This window comes from Bombina bombina, chromosome 7 (assembly GCF_027579735.1).
Source record: "Bombina bombina isolate aBomBom1 chromosome 7, aBomBom1.pri, whole genome shotgun sequence".
Taxonomy (NCBI): domain Eukaryota; kingdom Metazoa; phylum Chordata; class Amphibia; order Anura; family Bombinatoridae; genus Bombina; species Bombina bombina.
Window position 1 is genome coordinate 529850335 of NC_069505.1, and position 14956 is coordinate 529865290.

Sequence of the window (14956 nt, forward strand, 5' to 3'; positions counted from 1 at the left end):
CTAAGCTTGATAAGGTATATGAGGACTGGGTGGTGCCTCAGGCCTTTCCGGTTCCTGTTAAGATGGCGAATATTATTAAAAATGAATGGGAGCAATTAGGTTCCTCCTTTTCCCCTTCTTCTTCCTTTAAGAAACTGTTCCCCATTCCAGACTCTCAGCTTGAGTTGTGGGGTACTGTCCCTAAGGTGGATGGTGCTATCTCCACGCTCGCGAAGCGGACAACTATTCCCCTCTAGGATAGTTTGTCGTTTAAAGAGCCCATGGATGAAAGGTTGGAAAACATGTTAAGGAAGATGTTTCAACACACAGGGTTTGTTTTTCAGCCAGCAGCGGCTGTAGCCATGGTCGCCGGAGCTGCAACATATTGGTGTGAATCCCTGTGTGAAATGATCAAGGGGGAGACTTCCATCGACGAGATACAGGATAAAATTAAGGCGCTGAAGATTGCCAATTCTTTCATATGTGATGCCAATATGGAAATTATTCGCCTGAACGCTAAGGTGTCAGGTTTTTCCGTTTTAGCCTGAAGGGCTCTGTGGCTAAAGTCTTGGTCTGCGGTTATGACCCCTAAGTCGAGACTGTTGTCCCTGCCTTTTCAAGGAAAGATTCTGTTCGGTCCAGGATTGGATTCGGTTACAGGAGGCAAGGGAGCTTTCCTACCGCAGGATACGAAGGCTAAGCCTAAAGGATCTACTTTACGACCCTTTTGTGCAGACAAGGCCCAGCACTAGCAGCCTGCTGCGAAAGCGGACCTGTCCAAGGGAACTTGGAAACCGGCTCAGTCTTGGAATAAGTCTAAGCAGAGCAAGAAGCCCGCCGATTCAAAATCGGCATGAAGGGGCGGCCCCCGACCGGTCTCCGGACCAAGAAGGGGGAAGATTATCTCTCTTCTCAGAAGCCTGGTTGCAGGACATTCAGGATCCTTGGGTTCTGGATGTTGTCACCCAGGGTTATAGGATAGGGTTCCGATCCCATCCGCCCAGGGGCAGATTCCTCCTGTCAAACCTGTCTTCAAGACCGGAAAAGAGAGAAGCCTTTCTAGAATGAGTGAGGGATCTCTCCTCTCTAGGTATTATTGTACCAATACCCCAAGCAGAAAGGGGTCTAGGGTACTATTCAAATCTTTTTGTGGTTCCAAAGAAGGAGGGCATGTTCCGCCCGTTTCTTTACCTAAAGTGTTTAAACAAGTTTCTGAGTGTTCCATCGTTCAAAATGGAAACAATCAGATCTAATCTGCCCCTATTTCCAGAGGGACAGTTCATGACAACTATAGACTTCAAGGACGCTTACCTTCATGTGCCAATTCACAGGGACCACTTCCAGTTCCTAAGATTTGCGTTTCTGGACCAACACCTCCAGTTTGTGATAGTCCAGGTGACGTTGCTCAGTCTCACAGAGGATCATTCGAGGGCACGTCTTCTTTTGCTCCAATCTCACAGTTGGAAGATCATACAGGAAAGAGTTGCCTGGTTCCCAGCAACAGGGTGGATTTGCTGGGCACGATAATAGACTCTATGTCCATGAAGATATTTCTCACAGACCATCAACACCAGAAAATTGCGTCCTCTTGTCTTGCCCTTCAGTCCTCCTCAAGCCCCTCAGTGGCTCAGTGTATGGAGGTGATCGGACTCATGGTCTCCAGCATAGACGTCATCCCATTCGCCAGGTTTCATCTCAGACCTCTTCAATTGTGCATGTTGAGATAGTGGAACGGCGATCATTCAGATCTATCTCAGCAGATATCCATGGATGCTCAGACTCTGATTTCCCTCTCTTGGTGGATCTGTCCAGAGCAACTGTCCATGGGGACATCCTTCTTGAGAACGTCCTGGGAGATTGTGACCACGGACGTGAGTCTGGCAGGATGGGGAGCTGTTTGGGGTGCCAGGATGGCACAAGGAAAATGGTCCCAGGAGGAGTCTCTCCTTCCGATAAATATTCTGGAACTCTGAGCAATCTACATTGCTCTGAAGGCATGGCCTCCTCTGGGGTCATTCAGCTTCATCAGATTCCAGACCAACAACATTGCCTCTGAGGCTTACATCAGCCATCAGGGAGGTACGAGGAGCTCCATAGCCATGAGGGAGGTGTCTCGGATCTTGGAGTGGGCGGAGTCCCACAGCTGCTAGCTCTCAGCGATTCACACTCCAGGTGTGGACAACTGGGAAGCAGACTTTCTCAGCATACAATCCTTCCATCTGGGGAAATGGTCTCTTCACCCTGAAGTGTTTGCAGAGATTTGTCTCAGGTGGTGATCACCGGAGATAGATCTCATGGCATCCAGACTCAATTGCAAGCTACCCCGATACGGGTCGAGGTCCAGGGATCCCCAAGCAGAGCTGATAGATGCCTTAGCGGTGCCTTGGGGGTCAAGCCTAGCTTATATTTTTCCCACTGTTACCACTTCTACCTTGTGTAGCGGCACGCATCAAACAGGAGCGAGCTTCGGCCATTCTGATTGCTCCATCGTGGCCCGCGGAGGAGGTGGTTTGCGGATCTGGTGGGGATGTCATCCTCTCCGCCGTGGCGGTTACCCTCTCGCAGGGATCTGCTGGAACAGGGTACTTTTCAACATCAAAATCTCGATTCTCTGAGGCCAACTGCGTGGAGATTGAACGCCTAGTCTTGGCCAACAGAGGCTTTTCTGAAAGTGTGATTGATATTCGAATTCAGGCAAGGAAGCCAGTCACTCGCCGCATCTACCATAAGGTGTGGAGGACTTACTTTTCCTGTGTGAGACACATGGATATCCTTGGCATAAAGTGAAGGTATCCAGGATTCTGTCCTTTCTCCAAGAGGGTTTGGACAAGGGTCTTTCCGCCAGTTCCTTAAAGGGAAAGATTTCGGCATTATCAGTCTTGTTGCATAGGAGACTCGCTGAGGTCCCTGACATCCAATCTTTTGTTCATGCTCTGTCTAGAATCAGGCCTGTTTTTAGACAGTCTGCTCCCCCATGGAGCTTAAACTTGGTTCTTAAGGTATTGCAGAAGGTTCCGTTTGAGCCTATGCATTCTATTGACATTAGGATTCTGTCCTGGAAGGTTCTCTTCCTATTGGCCATTGCATCGGCACGTAGAGTATGTGAACTGGCTGCCTTGCAATGTGAGCATCCTTATCTGGTTTTTCATGCGGATAAGGCCGTGCTTCGCACTGATTTGGGATTTCTTCCCAAAGTGGTGTCTAACCGTAACATCAATCAGGAAATAGTTGTTCCTTCTTTGTGTCCTAACCCTTCTTCTAAGGAGAGGTTGCTTCATAACCTGGATGTGGTTCCTGCCTTAAAGTTCTATCTTCAGGCTACAAAGGATTTCAGACAGTCTACATCTCTTTTTGTGGTGTATTCAGGGAAGCGCAAGGGGCAGAGAGCCTCTTCTACTTCTTTGTCCTTTTGGTTGAGGAGCTTGATTCGCTTGGCCTATGAGACAGCGGGGTATAAGACTCCTCAGTGGATCACGGCTCATTCAACTAAAGCTGTGGCTTCGTCTTGGGCCTTCAAGAATGAGGCCTCTATGGAGCAAATTTGTAAGGCGGCTACGTGGTCCTCCTTACACACTTTTACAAATCAGATGTTTTTGCTTCTGCGGAAGCTGTTTTGGGGAGAAAGGTTTTGCAGGCTGTGGTGTCCTCAGATTAGGGTCCACATTTTACCCTTCCGGTTTCATTCAGTGTCCTCTAAAGCTTGGGTATATGTTTCCCAACAGTAATGAATGAAGCTGTGGACTCTCCTCCCCTTTAGATGGAAAACATAAATTATGCTTACCTGATAATTTCATTTCCATCGTGGGGAGGAGAGTCCATGGCTCCCGCCCGTATCTCCAATCGGCGGACCTAAATTGAATTCATCTTCTGGCACTATTTATACCCTGATATTTCTCCTACTGTTCCTTGTTCCCTTGGCAGAATAACTGGGGGATGAGGGAAGTGGGGGAGGTATTTAAGGTGGCTGGGGTGTCTTTGCCTACTCCTTAATTCCCAACAGTAATGAATGAAGCCATGGACTCTCCTCCCAACGATGGAAATGAAATTATCAGGTAAGCATAATTTATGTTTTTTACTAACTCTTTCACAAACTTTAGGTTTCTCACTGAAATTATTTACAAACAGCTTGTGTAATTATGGCACAAATGGTTGTAAATGCTTCTCTGGGATCCCCTTTGTTCAGAAATAGCTGACATATATGGCTTTGGCATTGCTTTTTTGGTAATTAGAAGGCTGTAAATACCGCTGCGCGACACACTTGTATTATGCCCAGCAGTGAAGGGGTTAATTAGGTACATAATGACCAAGGACATACCCTATACATCTTTAGGGTTTTCAAGCGCTGGAAGCGATCATGATCTCAATGCTTTTAGGGTATTGCAGTGATGGCTCGATTTTGAGGCATCCTGCAATACCCGTTCTTAAGCATCCGATGCAAAGAGAGCCACTCTGTGGGTGCGCGCGCGCGACCACTTAAAGGGCCATAATACCCAAATGTTTAAACACTTGAAAGTGATGCAGTATAGCTGTAAAAAGCTGACTAGAAAATATCACCTGAACATCTCTATGTAAAAAAGGAAGATATTTGACCTCAAAAGTTTCTCAGTAGCCACATCCCATTGTAAAGGACTTCTAAGCAACAAATCAGTATGTCTGTCCCGGGACAGCAGAAGGAGCGAGCATTCGTGCACACTCATCTTATTTCCCTATTCAGTGTAAGAAAATTTACAATGAAATCTCATGAGAGTTAAAGGGACTCGAAACCCAAATTTTTTCTTTCATGATTCAGATAGTAAATCAATGTAAATATTTGCATAGGAAATTAGCACATCTAGGCAAGATTCCCCGCTCGCTTTTTCCCAGACATACCTAATATACAATGTTACCATTGCACAAGGAAATTCTGGGTAAGATATGCAAATTAGATATGCAAATTCTCAGTTGTTTTGCTTTAAAATACTGTTTTAACATATCATAACATTTACATATCTAATTTGCATATCTTACCCAGAATTCCCTTGTGCAATGGTAACATTATATATTAGGTATTTCTGGGAAAAAGCGAGCGGGGAATCTTGCCTAGATGTGCTAATTTCCTATTCAAATATTTACATTGATTTAATTTTGAGACATGGAGGATTTTAATTTCAGTTTTTTATCTCCCCCTTAATTTTAATGAATTATGATTCAGATAGAGATTAGAGAATACAATTTTAAACAACCTTTCAATTTACTTCTATTATTTAATTTGCTTCCTTCTCTTGTTATCCTTTGCTGAAAGGTTTATCTTGGCAAACTCAGGAGCAGCAGAGAACCTAGATTCTAGCTGTTGATTGGTGGCTGCATATATATATCGATTGTGATTGGCTCACCCATGTGTTCAGTTAGAAACCATTAGTGCATTGCTGCTCTTTCAACAAATTATACCAAGAGAATGAAATAAATTAGATAATAGAAGTAAATTAGAAAGTTGCTTAAAATTGTATTCTCTATCTGAATCATGAAAGAAAAAAAATTGGGTTTCATGTCCCTTTAAGTAAAATCTCATGAGATCACAGTAAAAGAGTTCATGACCTCAGCACTACTGATGCTGATTGGCTGCTGATCATTTCTTCATTTTTTTTTTTTTTTTACCTGCAGCTGGGCGGCAGCTGAGTATAACTTTTTACACAGAACTTACTCTGCTGAGCTGAGGAGATTGTGAGGTAAAATATCTTCTTTTTTTACATAGAGATGCTCAGGTGATATTTTCTTGTCAGCTTTTTACAGTTATACTGCATCAGTTTCAAGTGATTTAGCATATGAGTATTATGTACCTTTAACAAAAAGTGGTGGGAGAAAAGGGTGGGAGAGGGAGGGAGGAATAATGTTGGGAAAGGGATCTGGGAGGGGGGTAGGGTATTGAGGGGGAGCAGCTACACTACAGAAAAAAAGTTTGATTTATATAAAAAAGGGCACATTTTATTGAAAGTGAGTACTGGCAGACAGCTGCCAGTACCCAAAATGGCGACAAATGGGGCAAGGGTTAGAGAGCTGTTTGGGGGGCTCAGGGAGGTTGGGTGGGAAGGAGGGATCCTACACTGCAGAAAATATATAATTAAAAAAATTTAAATATAAAAAACAAACAAACAAAAACGTTTTATATTTATACTGGCAGACTTTCTGCCAGTTCTAAAGATGGCGGTGACAATAGTGAGGTGCGGGAGGGAAGAGCGCTATTTGAGAGGGGTCAGGGGGTGGAATGTGTCAGGTGGGAGGCTGATCTCTACACTAAATCTAAAATTAACCCTTCAAGCTCCCTAATTAACCCCTTCACTGCTGGGCATAATACAAGTGTGGTGCACAACGGCATTTATCTGCCTTCTAATTACCAAAAAGCAATGCCAAAGCCATATATGTCTGCTATTTCTGAACAAAAGGGATCCCAGAGAATCATTTACAACCATTTGTGCCATAATTGCACAAGCTGTTTGTAAATAATTTCAGTGAGAAACCTAAAGTTTGTGAAAAAGTGAACAATTTTTTTTATTTTTTCGTGTTTGGCGGTAATATGGTGGCATGAAATATACCAAAATGGGCCTAGATCAATACTTTGAGTTGTCTACTACACTACACAAAAGCTAAAATTAACCCTACAAGCTACCTAATTTACCCCTTCACTACTGGGCATAATACAAGTGTGGTGCGCAGTGGCATTTAGCAGCCTTCTTATTACAAAAAGCAATGCCAAAGCCATAAATGTCTGCTGTTTCTGAACAAAGGGGATCCCAGAGAAGCATTTACAACCATTTGTGCCATAATTGCACAAGCTAATTGTAAATAATTTCAGTGTGAAACCTAAAGTTTGTGAAAAAGTGAACATTTTTTTTTATTTAACGCATTTGGCGGTGAAATGGTGGCATGAAATATACCAAAATGGGCCTAGATCAATACTTTGGGTTGTCTACTAAAATATATATATATACATGTCAAGGGATATTCAGGGATTCCTGACAGATATCAGTGTTAAAATGTAACATGCAAATTTTGAAAAAAACAAATGGTTTGGAAATAGCAAAGTGCTACTTGTATTTCTTCTGTTATGTGTGATCAGTCCACGGGTCATCATTACTTCTGGGATATTATCTGCTCCCCTACAGGAAGTGCAAGAGGATTCACCCAGCAGAGTTGCTATATAGCTCCTCCCCTCTACGTCACCTCCAGTCATTCTCTTGCACCCAAAGACTAGATAGGAGGTGTGAGAGGACTATGGTGATTATACTTAGTTTTTATAACTTCAATCAAAAGTTTGTTATTTTACAATAGCACCGGAGCGTGTTATTACTTCTCTGGCAGAGTTTGAAGAAGAATCTACCAGAGTTTTTCTTATGATTTTAACCGGAGTAGTTAAGATCATATTGCTGTTTCTCGGCCATCTGAGGGAGGTAAAAGCTTCAGATCAGGGGACAGCGGGCAGTTGAATCTGCATTGAGGTATGTAGCAGTTTTTATTTTCTGAATGGAATTGATGAGAAAATCCTGCTATACCGTTATAATGACATGTATGTATACTCTACACTTCAGTGTTCTGGGGATGGTATTTCACCGGAATTACTCTGTTAAAATACATTACACCTTTTAATAGGTATTTAATTCATGTTAAACGTTTTTGCTGGAATGTAGAATCGTTTGCATTTCTGAGGTACTGAGTGAATAAATATTTGGGCATTATTTTTCCACTTGGCAGTTTGCTTTTTGATTATGACAGTTTCGTTTCTCTCTCACTGCTGTGTGTGAGGGGGAGGGGCCGTTTTTGGCGCTCTTTGCTACGCATCAAAAATTTCCAGTCAGTTACACTTATATTTTCTGCATGATCCGGTTCATCTCTAACAGAACTCAGGGGTCTTCAAACTTCTTTGAAGGGAAGTAGATTCTCTCAGCAGAGCTGTGAGATTTATATAGTGACTGTGTTTTAAAACGTTGCTCTGTGATTTTTATGTTTAAAATTTAATTAGTATTGCTTTACTAATGGGAACAAACCTTTGCTAACAAGTTATGTTGTTTTTAAAGAGTGATGCTATAACTGTTTTTCAGTTCATTATTTCAACTGTCATTTAATCGTTTAGTGCTTCTTTGAGGCACAGTACGTTTTTGTTAAATAAGATTGTAACCAAGTTGCATGTTTATTGCTAGTGTGTTAAACATGTCTGATTCAGAGGAAGATACCTGTGTCATTTGTTCCAATGCCAAGGTGGAGCCCAATAGAAATTTATGTACTAACTGTATTGATGCTACTTTAAATAAAAGCCAATCTGTACAAATTGAACAAATTTCACCAAACAGCGAGGGGAGAGTTATGCCGTCTAACTCGCCTCACGTGTCAGTACCTGCGTCTCCCGCCCGGGAGGTGCGTGATATTATGGCGCCTAGTACATCTGGGCAGCCATTACAGATAACATTACAAGATATGGCTACTGTTATGACTGAAGTTTTGGCTAAGTTACCAGAACTAAGAGGCAAGCGTGATCACTCTGGGGTGAGAACAGAGTGCGCTGATAATTCTAGGGCCATGTCTGATACTGCGTCACAGCTTGCAGAGCATGAGGACGGAGAGCTTCATTCTGTAGGTGACGGTTCTGATCCAAGCAGATTGGATTCAGATATTTCAAATTTTAAATTTAAATTGGAAAACCTCCGTGTATTACTAGGGGAGGTCTTAGCGGCTCTTAACGATTGTAACACTGTTGCAATACCAGAGAAAATGTGTAGGTTGGATAAATACTTTGCGGTACCGGCGAGTACTGACGTTTTTCCTATACCTAAGAGATTAACTGAAATTGTTACTAAGGAGTGGGATAGACCCGGTGTGCCGTTCTCACCCCCTCCAATATTTAGAAAGATGTTTCCAATAGACGCCACCACACGGGACTTATGGCAAACGGTCCCTAAGGTGGAGGGAGCAGTTTCTACTTTAGCTAAGCGCACCACTATCCCGGTGGAGGATAGCTGTGCTTTTTCAGATCCCATGGATAAAAAATTAGAGGGTTACCTTAAGAAAATGTTTGTTCAACAAGGTTTGATATTGCAACCCCTTGCATGCATCGCGCCGATTACGGCTGCGGCAGCATTTTGGATTGAGTCTCTGGAAGAGAACCTTAGTTCCGCTACGCTGGACGACATTACGGACAGGCTTAGAGTCCTTAAACTAGCTAATTCATTCGTTTCGGAGGCCGTAGTACATTTAACCAAACTTACGGCTAAGAATTCAGGATTCGCCATTCAGGCACGTAGGGCGCTGTGGCTAAAATCCTGGTCGGCTGATGTAACTTCTAAGTCCAAATTACTTAATATACCTTTCAAGGGGCAAACTTTATTTGGGCCCGGTTTGAAAGAAATTATCGCTGACATTACAGGAGGTAAGGGCCACGCTCTACCTCAAGACAAGGCCAAAGCTAAGGCTAGACAGTCTAATTTTCGTCCCTTTCGGAATTTCAAAGCAGGTGCAGCATCAACTTCCACTGCACCAAAACAGGAAGGAGCTGTTGCTCATTACAGACAAGGCTGGAAACCTAACCAGTCCTGGAATAAGGGCAAGCAGGCCAGAAAACCTGCTGCTGCCCCTAAGACAGCATGAACCGAGGGCCCCCGATCCGGGACCGGATCTAGTGGGGGGCAGACTCTCTCTCTTCGCCCAGGCTTGGGCAAGAGATGTCCAGGATCCCTGGGCGCTAGAGATCATATCTCAGGGATACCTTCTAGACTTCAAATTATCTCCCCCACGAGGGAGATTTCATCTGTCAAGGTTGTCAACAAACCAATTAAAGAAAGACGCGTTTCTACGCTGTGTACAAGATCTATTATTAATGGGAGTGATCCATCCGGTTCCGCGGTCGGAACAAGGACAAGGGTTTTACTCAAACCTGTTTGTGGTTCCCAAAAAAGAGGGAACTTTCAGGCCAATCTTGGATTTAAAGATCCTAAACAAATTCCTAAGAGTTCCATCGTTCAAGATGGAAACTATTCGGACAATCTTGCCCATGATCCAAAAGGGTCAGTACATGACCACAGTGGATTTAAAGGATGCTTACCTTCACATACCGATTCACAAAGATCATTTCCGGTATCTAAGGTTTGCCTTCTTAGACAGGCATTACCAGTTTGTAGCTCTTCCATTCGGATTGGCTACGGCTCCAAGAATCTTCACAAAGGTTCTGGGTGCCCTTCTGGCGGTTCTGAGACCGCGAGGAATTTCGGTGGCTCCGTACCTAGACGACATTCTGATACAAGCTTCAAGCTTTCAAACTGCCAAGTCTCATACAGAGTTAGTTCTGGCATTTCTAAGGTTGCATGGATGGAAAGTGAACGAAAAGAAGAGTTCTCTCTTGCCTCTCACAAGGGTTCCATTTTTGGGGACTCTTATAGATTCCGTAGAAATGAAGATTTATCTGACAGAGGACAGATTAACAAAGCTTCTAAATGCATGCCGTGTCCTTCATTCCATTCAACTCCCGTCAGTAGCTCAATGCATGGAGGTGATCGGCTTAATGGTAGCAGCAATGGACATAGTTCCCTTTGCACGCCTACATCTCAGACCGCTGCAATTGTGCATGCTGAGTCAGTGGAATGGGGATTACTCAGATTTGTCCCCTACTCTGAATCTGGATCAAGAGACCAGAAACTCTCTTCTATGGTGGCTTTCTCGGCCACATCTGTCCAGGGGGATGCCTTTCAGCAGGCCGGACTGGACAATTGTAACAACAGACGCCAGCCTTCTAGGTTGGGGCGCTGTCTGGAATTCTCTGAAGGCTCAGGGACAATGGAGTCAGGAGGAAAGTCTCCTGCCAATAAACATTCTGGAATTGAGAGCAGTTCTCAATGCCCTTCTAGCTTGGCCCCAGTTAAAGACTCGGGGGTTCATCAGGTTTCAGTCGGACAACATCACGACTGTAGCTTACATCAACCATCAGGGAGGGACAAGAAGCTCCCTAGCAATGATAGAAGTATCAAAGATAATTCGTTGGGCAGAGTATCACTCTTGCCACCTGTCAGCAATCCACATCCCGGGAGTGGAGAACTGGGAGGCGGATTTTTTGAGTCGCCAGACTCTTCATCCGGGGGAGTGGGAACTTCATCCGGAGGTCTTTGCCCAAATACTTAGACGTTGGGGCAAACCAGAGATAGATCTCATGGCGTCTCGCCAGAACGCCAAACTTCCTCGCTACGGATCCAGATCCAGGGATCCGGGAGCGGTTCTGATAGATGCTTTGTCAGCACCTTGGAACTTCAGGATGGCTTATGTGTTTCCACCCTTCCCGCTGCTTCCTCGATTGATTGCCAAAATCAAACAGGAGAGAGCATCAGTGATTCTAATAGCGCCTGCATGGCCGCGCAGGACTTGGTATGCAGATCTAGTGGACATGTCATCCTGTCCGCCGTGGTCTCTACCTCTAAGACAGGACCTTCTGATTCAGGGTCCATTCAAACATCAAAGTCTAACTTCTCTGAAGCTGACTGCTTGGAAATTGAACGCTTGATTTTATCAAAACGTGGGTTTTCTGAGTCGGTTATTGATACCCTGATACAGGCTAGGAAGCCTGTTACCAGAAAGATTTACCATAAAATATGGCGTAAATACCTATACTGGTGTGAATCCAAAGATTACTCCTGGAGTAAGGTTAGGATTCCTAGGATATTGTCTTTTCTACAAGAAGGTTTAGAAAAGGGTTTATCGGCTAGCTCATTAAAGGGACAGATCTCAGCTCTGTCCATCTTGTTACACAGGCGTCTGTCAGAAAATTCAGACATCCAGGCCTTTTGTCAGGCTTTAGCTAGGATCAAGCCTGTGTTTAAAACTGTTGCTCCGCCATGGAGTTTAAACTTAGTTCTTAACGTTTTACAGGGTGTTCCGTTTGAACCCCTTCATTCCATTGATATAAGATTGTTATCTTGGAAAGTTCTATTTTTAATGGCTATTTCCTCGGCTCGAAGAGTCTCTGAGTTATCAGCCCTTCATTGTGATTCTCCTTATCTGATCTTTCACTCAGACAAGGTAGTTCTGCGTACTAAACCTGGGTTCTTACCTAAGGTTGTCTCTAACAAGAATATCAATCAAGAGATTGTTGTTCCCTCCTTGTGTCCAAATCCTTCTTCAAAGAAGGAACGTCTTCTACACAATCTGGATGTAGTTCGTGCCCTCAAGTTCTACTTGCAGGCAACTAAAGATTTTCGCCAAACTTCTTCCCTGTTTGTCGTTTATTCTGGACAGAGGAGAGGTCAAAAAGCTTCTGCTACCTCTCTCTCTTTTTGGCTTCGTAGCATAATACGTTTAGCCTATGAGACTGCTGGACAGCAGCCTCCTGAAAGAATTACAGCTCACTCCACTAGAGCTGTGGCTTCCACTTGGGCCTTTAAGAATGAGGCCTCTGTTGAACAGATTTGCAAGGCTGCAACTTGGTCTTCGCTTCATACTTTTTCCAAATTTTACAAATTTGACACTTTTGCTTCTTCGGAGGCTATTTTTGGGAGAAAGGTTCTTCAGGCAGTGGTTCCTTCTGTTTAATGAGCCTGCCTATCCCTCCCGTCATCCGTGTACTTTTGCTTTGGTATTGGTATCCCAGAAGTAATGATGACCCGTGGACTGATCACACATAACAGAAGAAAACATAATTTATGCTTACCTGATAAATTCCTTTCTTCTGTTGTGTGATCAGTCCACGGCCCGCCCTGTTTTTTAAGGCAGGTACATATTTTTTAAATTATAATTCAGTCACCACTACACCCTTGGCTTCTCCTTTCTCGTTGGTCTTTGGTCGAATGACTGGAGGTGACGTAGAGGGGAGGAGCTATATAGCAACTCTGCTGGGTGAATCCTCTTGCACTTCCTGTAGGGGAGCAGATAATATCCCAGAAGTAATGATGACCCGTGGACTGATCACACAACAGAAGAAAGGAATTTATCAGGTAAGCATAAATTATGTTTTATTGCCCTATAACTTGCAAAAAAAGCAAAGAACATGTAAACATTGGGTATTTCTTAACTCAGCACAAAATTTAGAAACTATTTAGCATGGGTGTTTTTTGGTGGTTGTAGATGTGTAACAGATTTTGGGGGTCAAAATTAGAAAAAAGTCAGTTTTTTTCAATTTTTTCATCATATTTTGTATTTTTTTTTTAAAGTAAATTATAAGATATGATGAAAATAATGGTATCTTTAGAAAGTCCATTTAATGGCGAGAAACATGGTGTATAATATGTGTGGATACAGTAAATGAGTAAGAGGAAAATTATAGCTAAACACAAACACCGCAGAAATGTAAAAATAGCCCTGGTCCCAAACGGTAAGAAAATTGAAAAGTGCTGTGGTCACTAAAGGGTTAATTTTATTTTTTTATTTTTTTTACATTCATACTAATTAGGAGTAAGGAATGTGAGTATGGATATTTTAAATGGACAGTCTAGTCAAAATTAAACTTTCATGATTCAGATAGGGCATGTAATTTTAAACATGTTTCCAATTCACGTTTATCATCTATTTTGCTTTGTTCTCTTGGTATTCTTAGTTGAAAGTTAAACCACGGTAGGCTCATGCTAATTTCTAAGCCCTTGAAGGCCACCTCTTTTCTCTTACTTTGTGTATTCAGTCCACGGATTCATCCTTACTTGTGGGATATTCTCATTCCCTACAGGAAATGGCAAAGAGAGCACACAGCAAAGCTGTCCATATAGCTCCCCTCAGGCTCCGCCCCCCCAGTCATTCTCTTTGCCGCTCTAACTAGTAGCATCTCCACGGGGATGGTAAAGAGTATGTGGTGTTAGATTTGTAGTTTTTACTTCCTCAATCAAAAGTTTGTTATTTTAAAATAGTGCCGGTTTGTACTATTTACTCTGCAGCAGAAAGTGATGAAGATTCTGCTGAGAGGAAAAAGATTTTAGCATGTTGTAACTAAAATCCATTGCTGTTCCCACGCAGGACTGTTGAATACAGGAGAGCTTCAGTTGGGGGGAACAGTTGCAGGCTTATTCTGCTTGAGGTATGTTTCAGTCATATTTTCTAACAAGACCTGGTAGTGCTAGAAAACTGACAGATATCCGATGAGGGAGGTAAGCCATTTTCTCAGACACAGTATAGAAAGAGGGTTTCACTTAAGGGCTTAATACTGACAGACACTTAATGGGCTAATCGATTCCTTTATTAGAGTAATCTGATGTGATTCAACGTTTTTAAGCGTTTGCAAACACTTTTTGGGGTATTTTTACGCCTGACATTGTAATAGACAGCTATTTTGACTCAGAAAGGCCCAATATCTCTAGAGTGAGAAGGAGGAGGCCACATTTTCGCGCCTCAATTGCGCAGTTAGTTTGGAACACAGCTCCACGCAGCTTCATGTGCAGAGCCTTGAGAGTACTGGAGGACTTCAGAGAGGCTTCATTTACTCCTGCAAATAACCCTAAAGGAAGGTAAAGCCACGGCAAAGACTGTGGCAGAGTACTGTAGTGGATTAAACTGTTTTTTTTTACTCATTTTGCTCCGGTTTGGGCATTAAGGGGTTAAACGATTTGAAAACTTGTGTGCAATCATTTCAAGGCATGAGGATCATGTGGTGAAAATTTCATTAAGATCGGATGTTTTTTGATGATTTGGTAAAAAGTGTGTGCCTTTTTATTATTTAAAGAGACAGTAACGTTTTTTCAAAAAGTATTTTTTTCAACCTTTTAGTGTTTTCTGAGTCTGTCAAACATGTCTGAGTCTTCAGATAGACCTTGTTCTTTATGTTCAAAAGCCATGGCAATATCCCCTTTACACTTATGTTTAAAGTGTGCACAAGCATCTAAACATTTCAAAGATCATCCAGTGACAATACAAAATGCTGCCCAAGATGATTCTTTAACGGAGGGTAATGAGGATAGTCCTCCTTCCTCCCCCCACGTGTCTACGTCCGTTACGCCCGCGCAAGCGATGCCTAGTACCTCTAGCGCATTGCCCCCTGTTACCTTACAGC

General features: G+C 43.0%; 1 protein-coding gene across 1 annotated transcript in view; it reads right to left on the bottom strand.

The window, feature by feature from the left end:
- Positions 1 to 4303, bottom strand: part of LOC128636495 (vomeronasal type-2 receptor 26-like) — a 163506-nt gene extending 159203 nt beyond the window's left edge. Inside the window, exon 1 of the mRNA XM_053689504.1 lies at positions 4295 to 4303. Coding sequence (XP_053545479.1) covers positions 4295 to 4303 — 9 coding nt within the window. The remainder of the gene's footprint in view (positions 1 to 4294) is intronic.
- Between the last annotated feature and the right edge of the window lie 10653 nt (positions 4304 to 14956).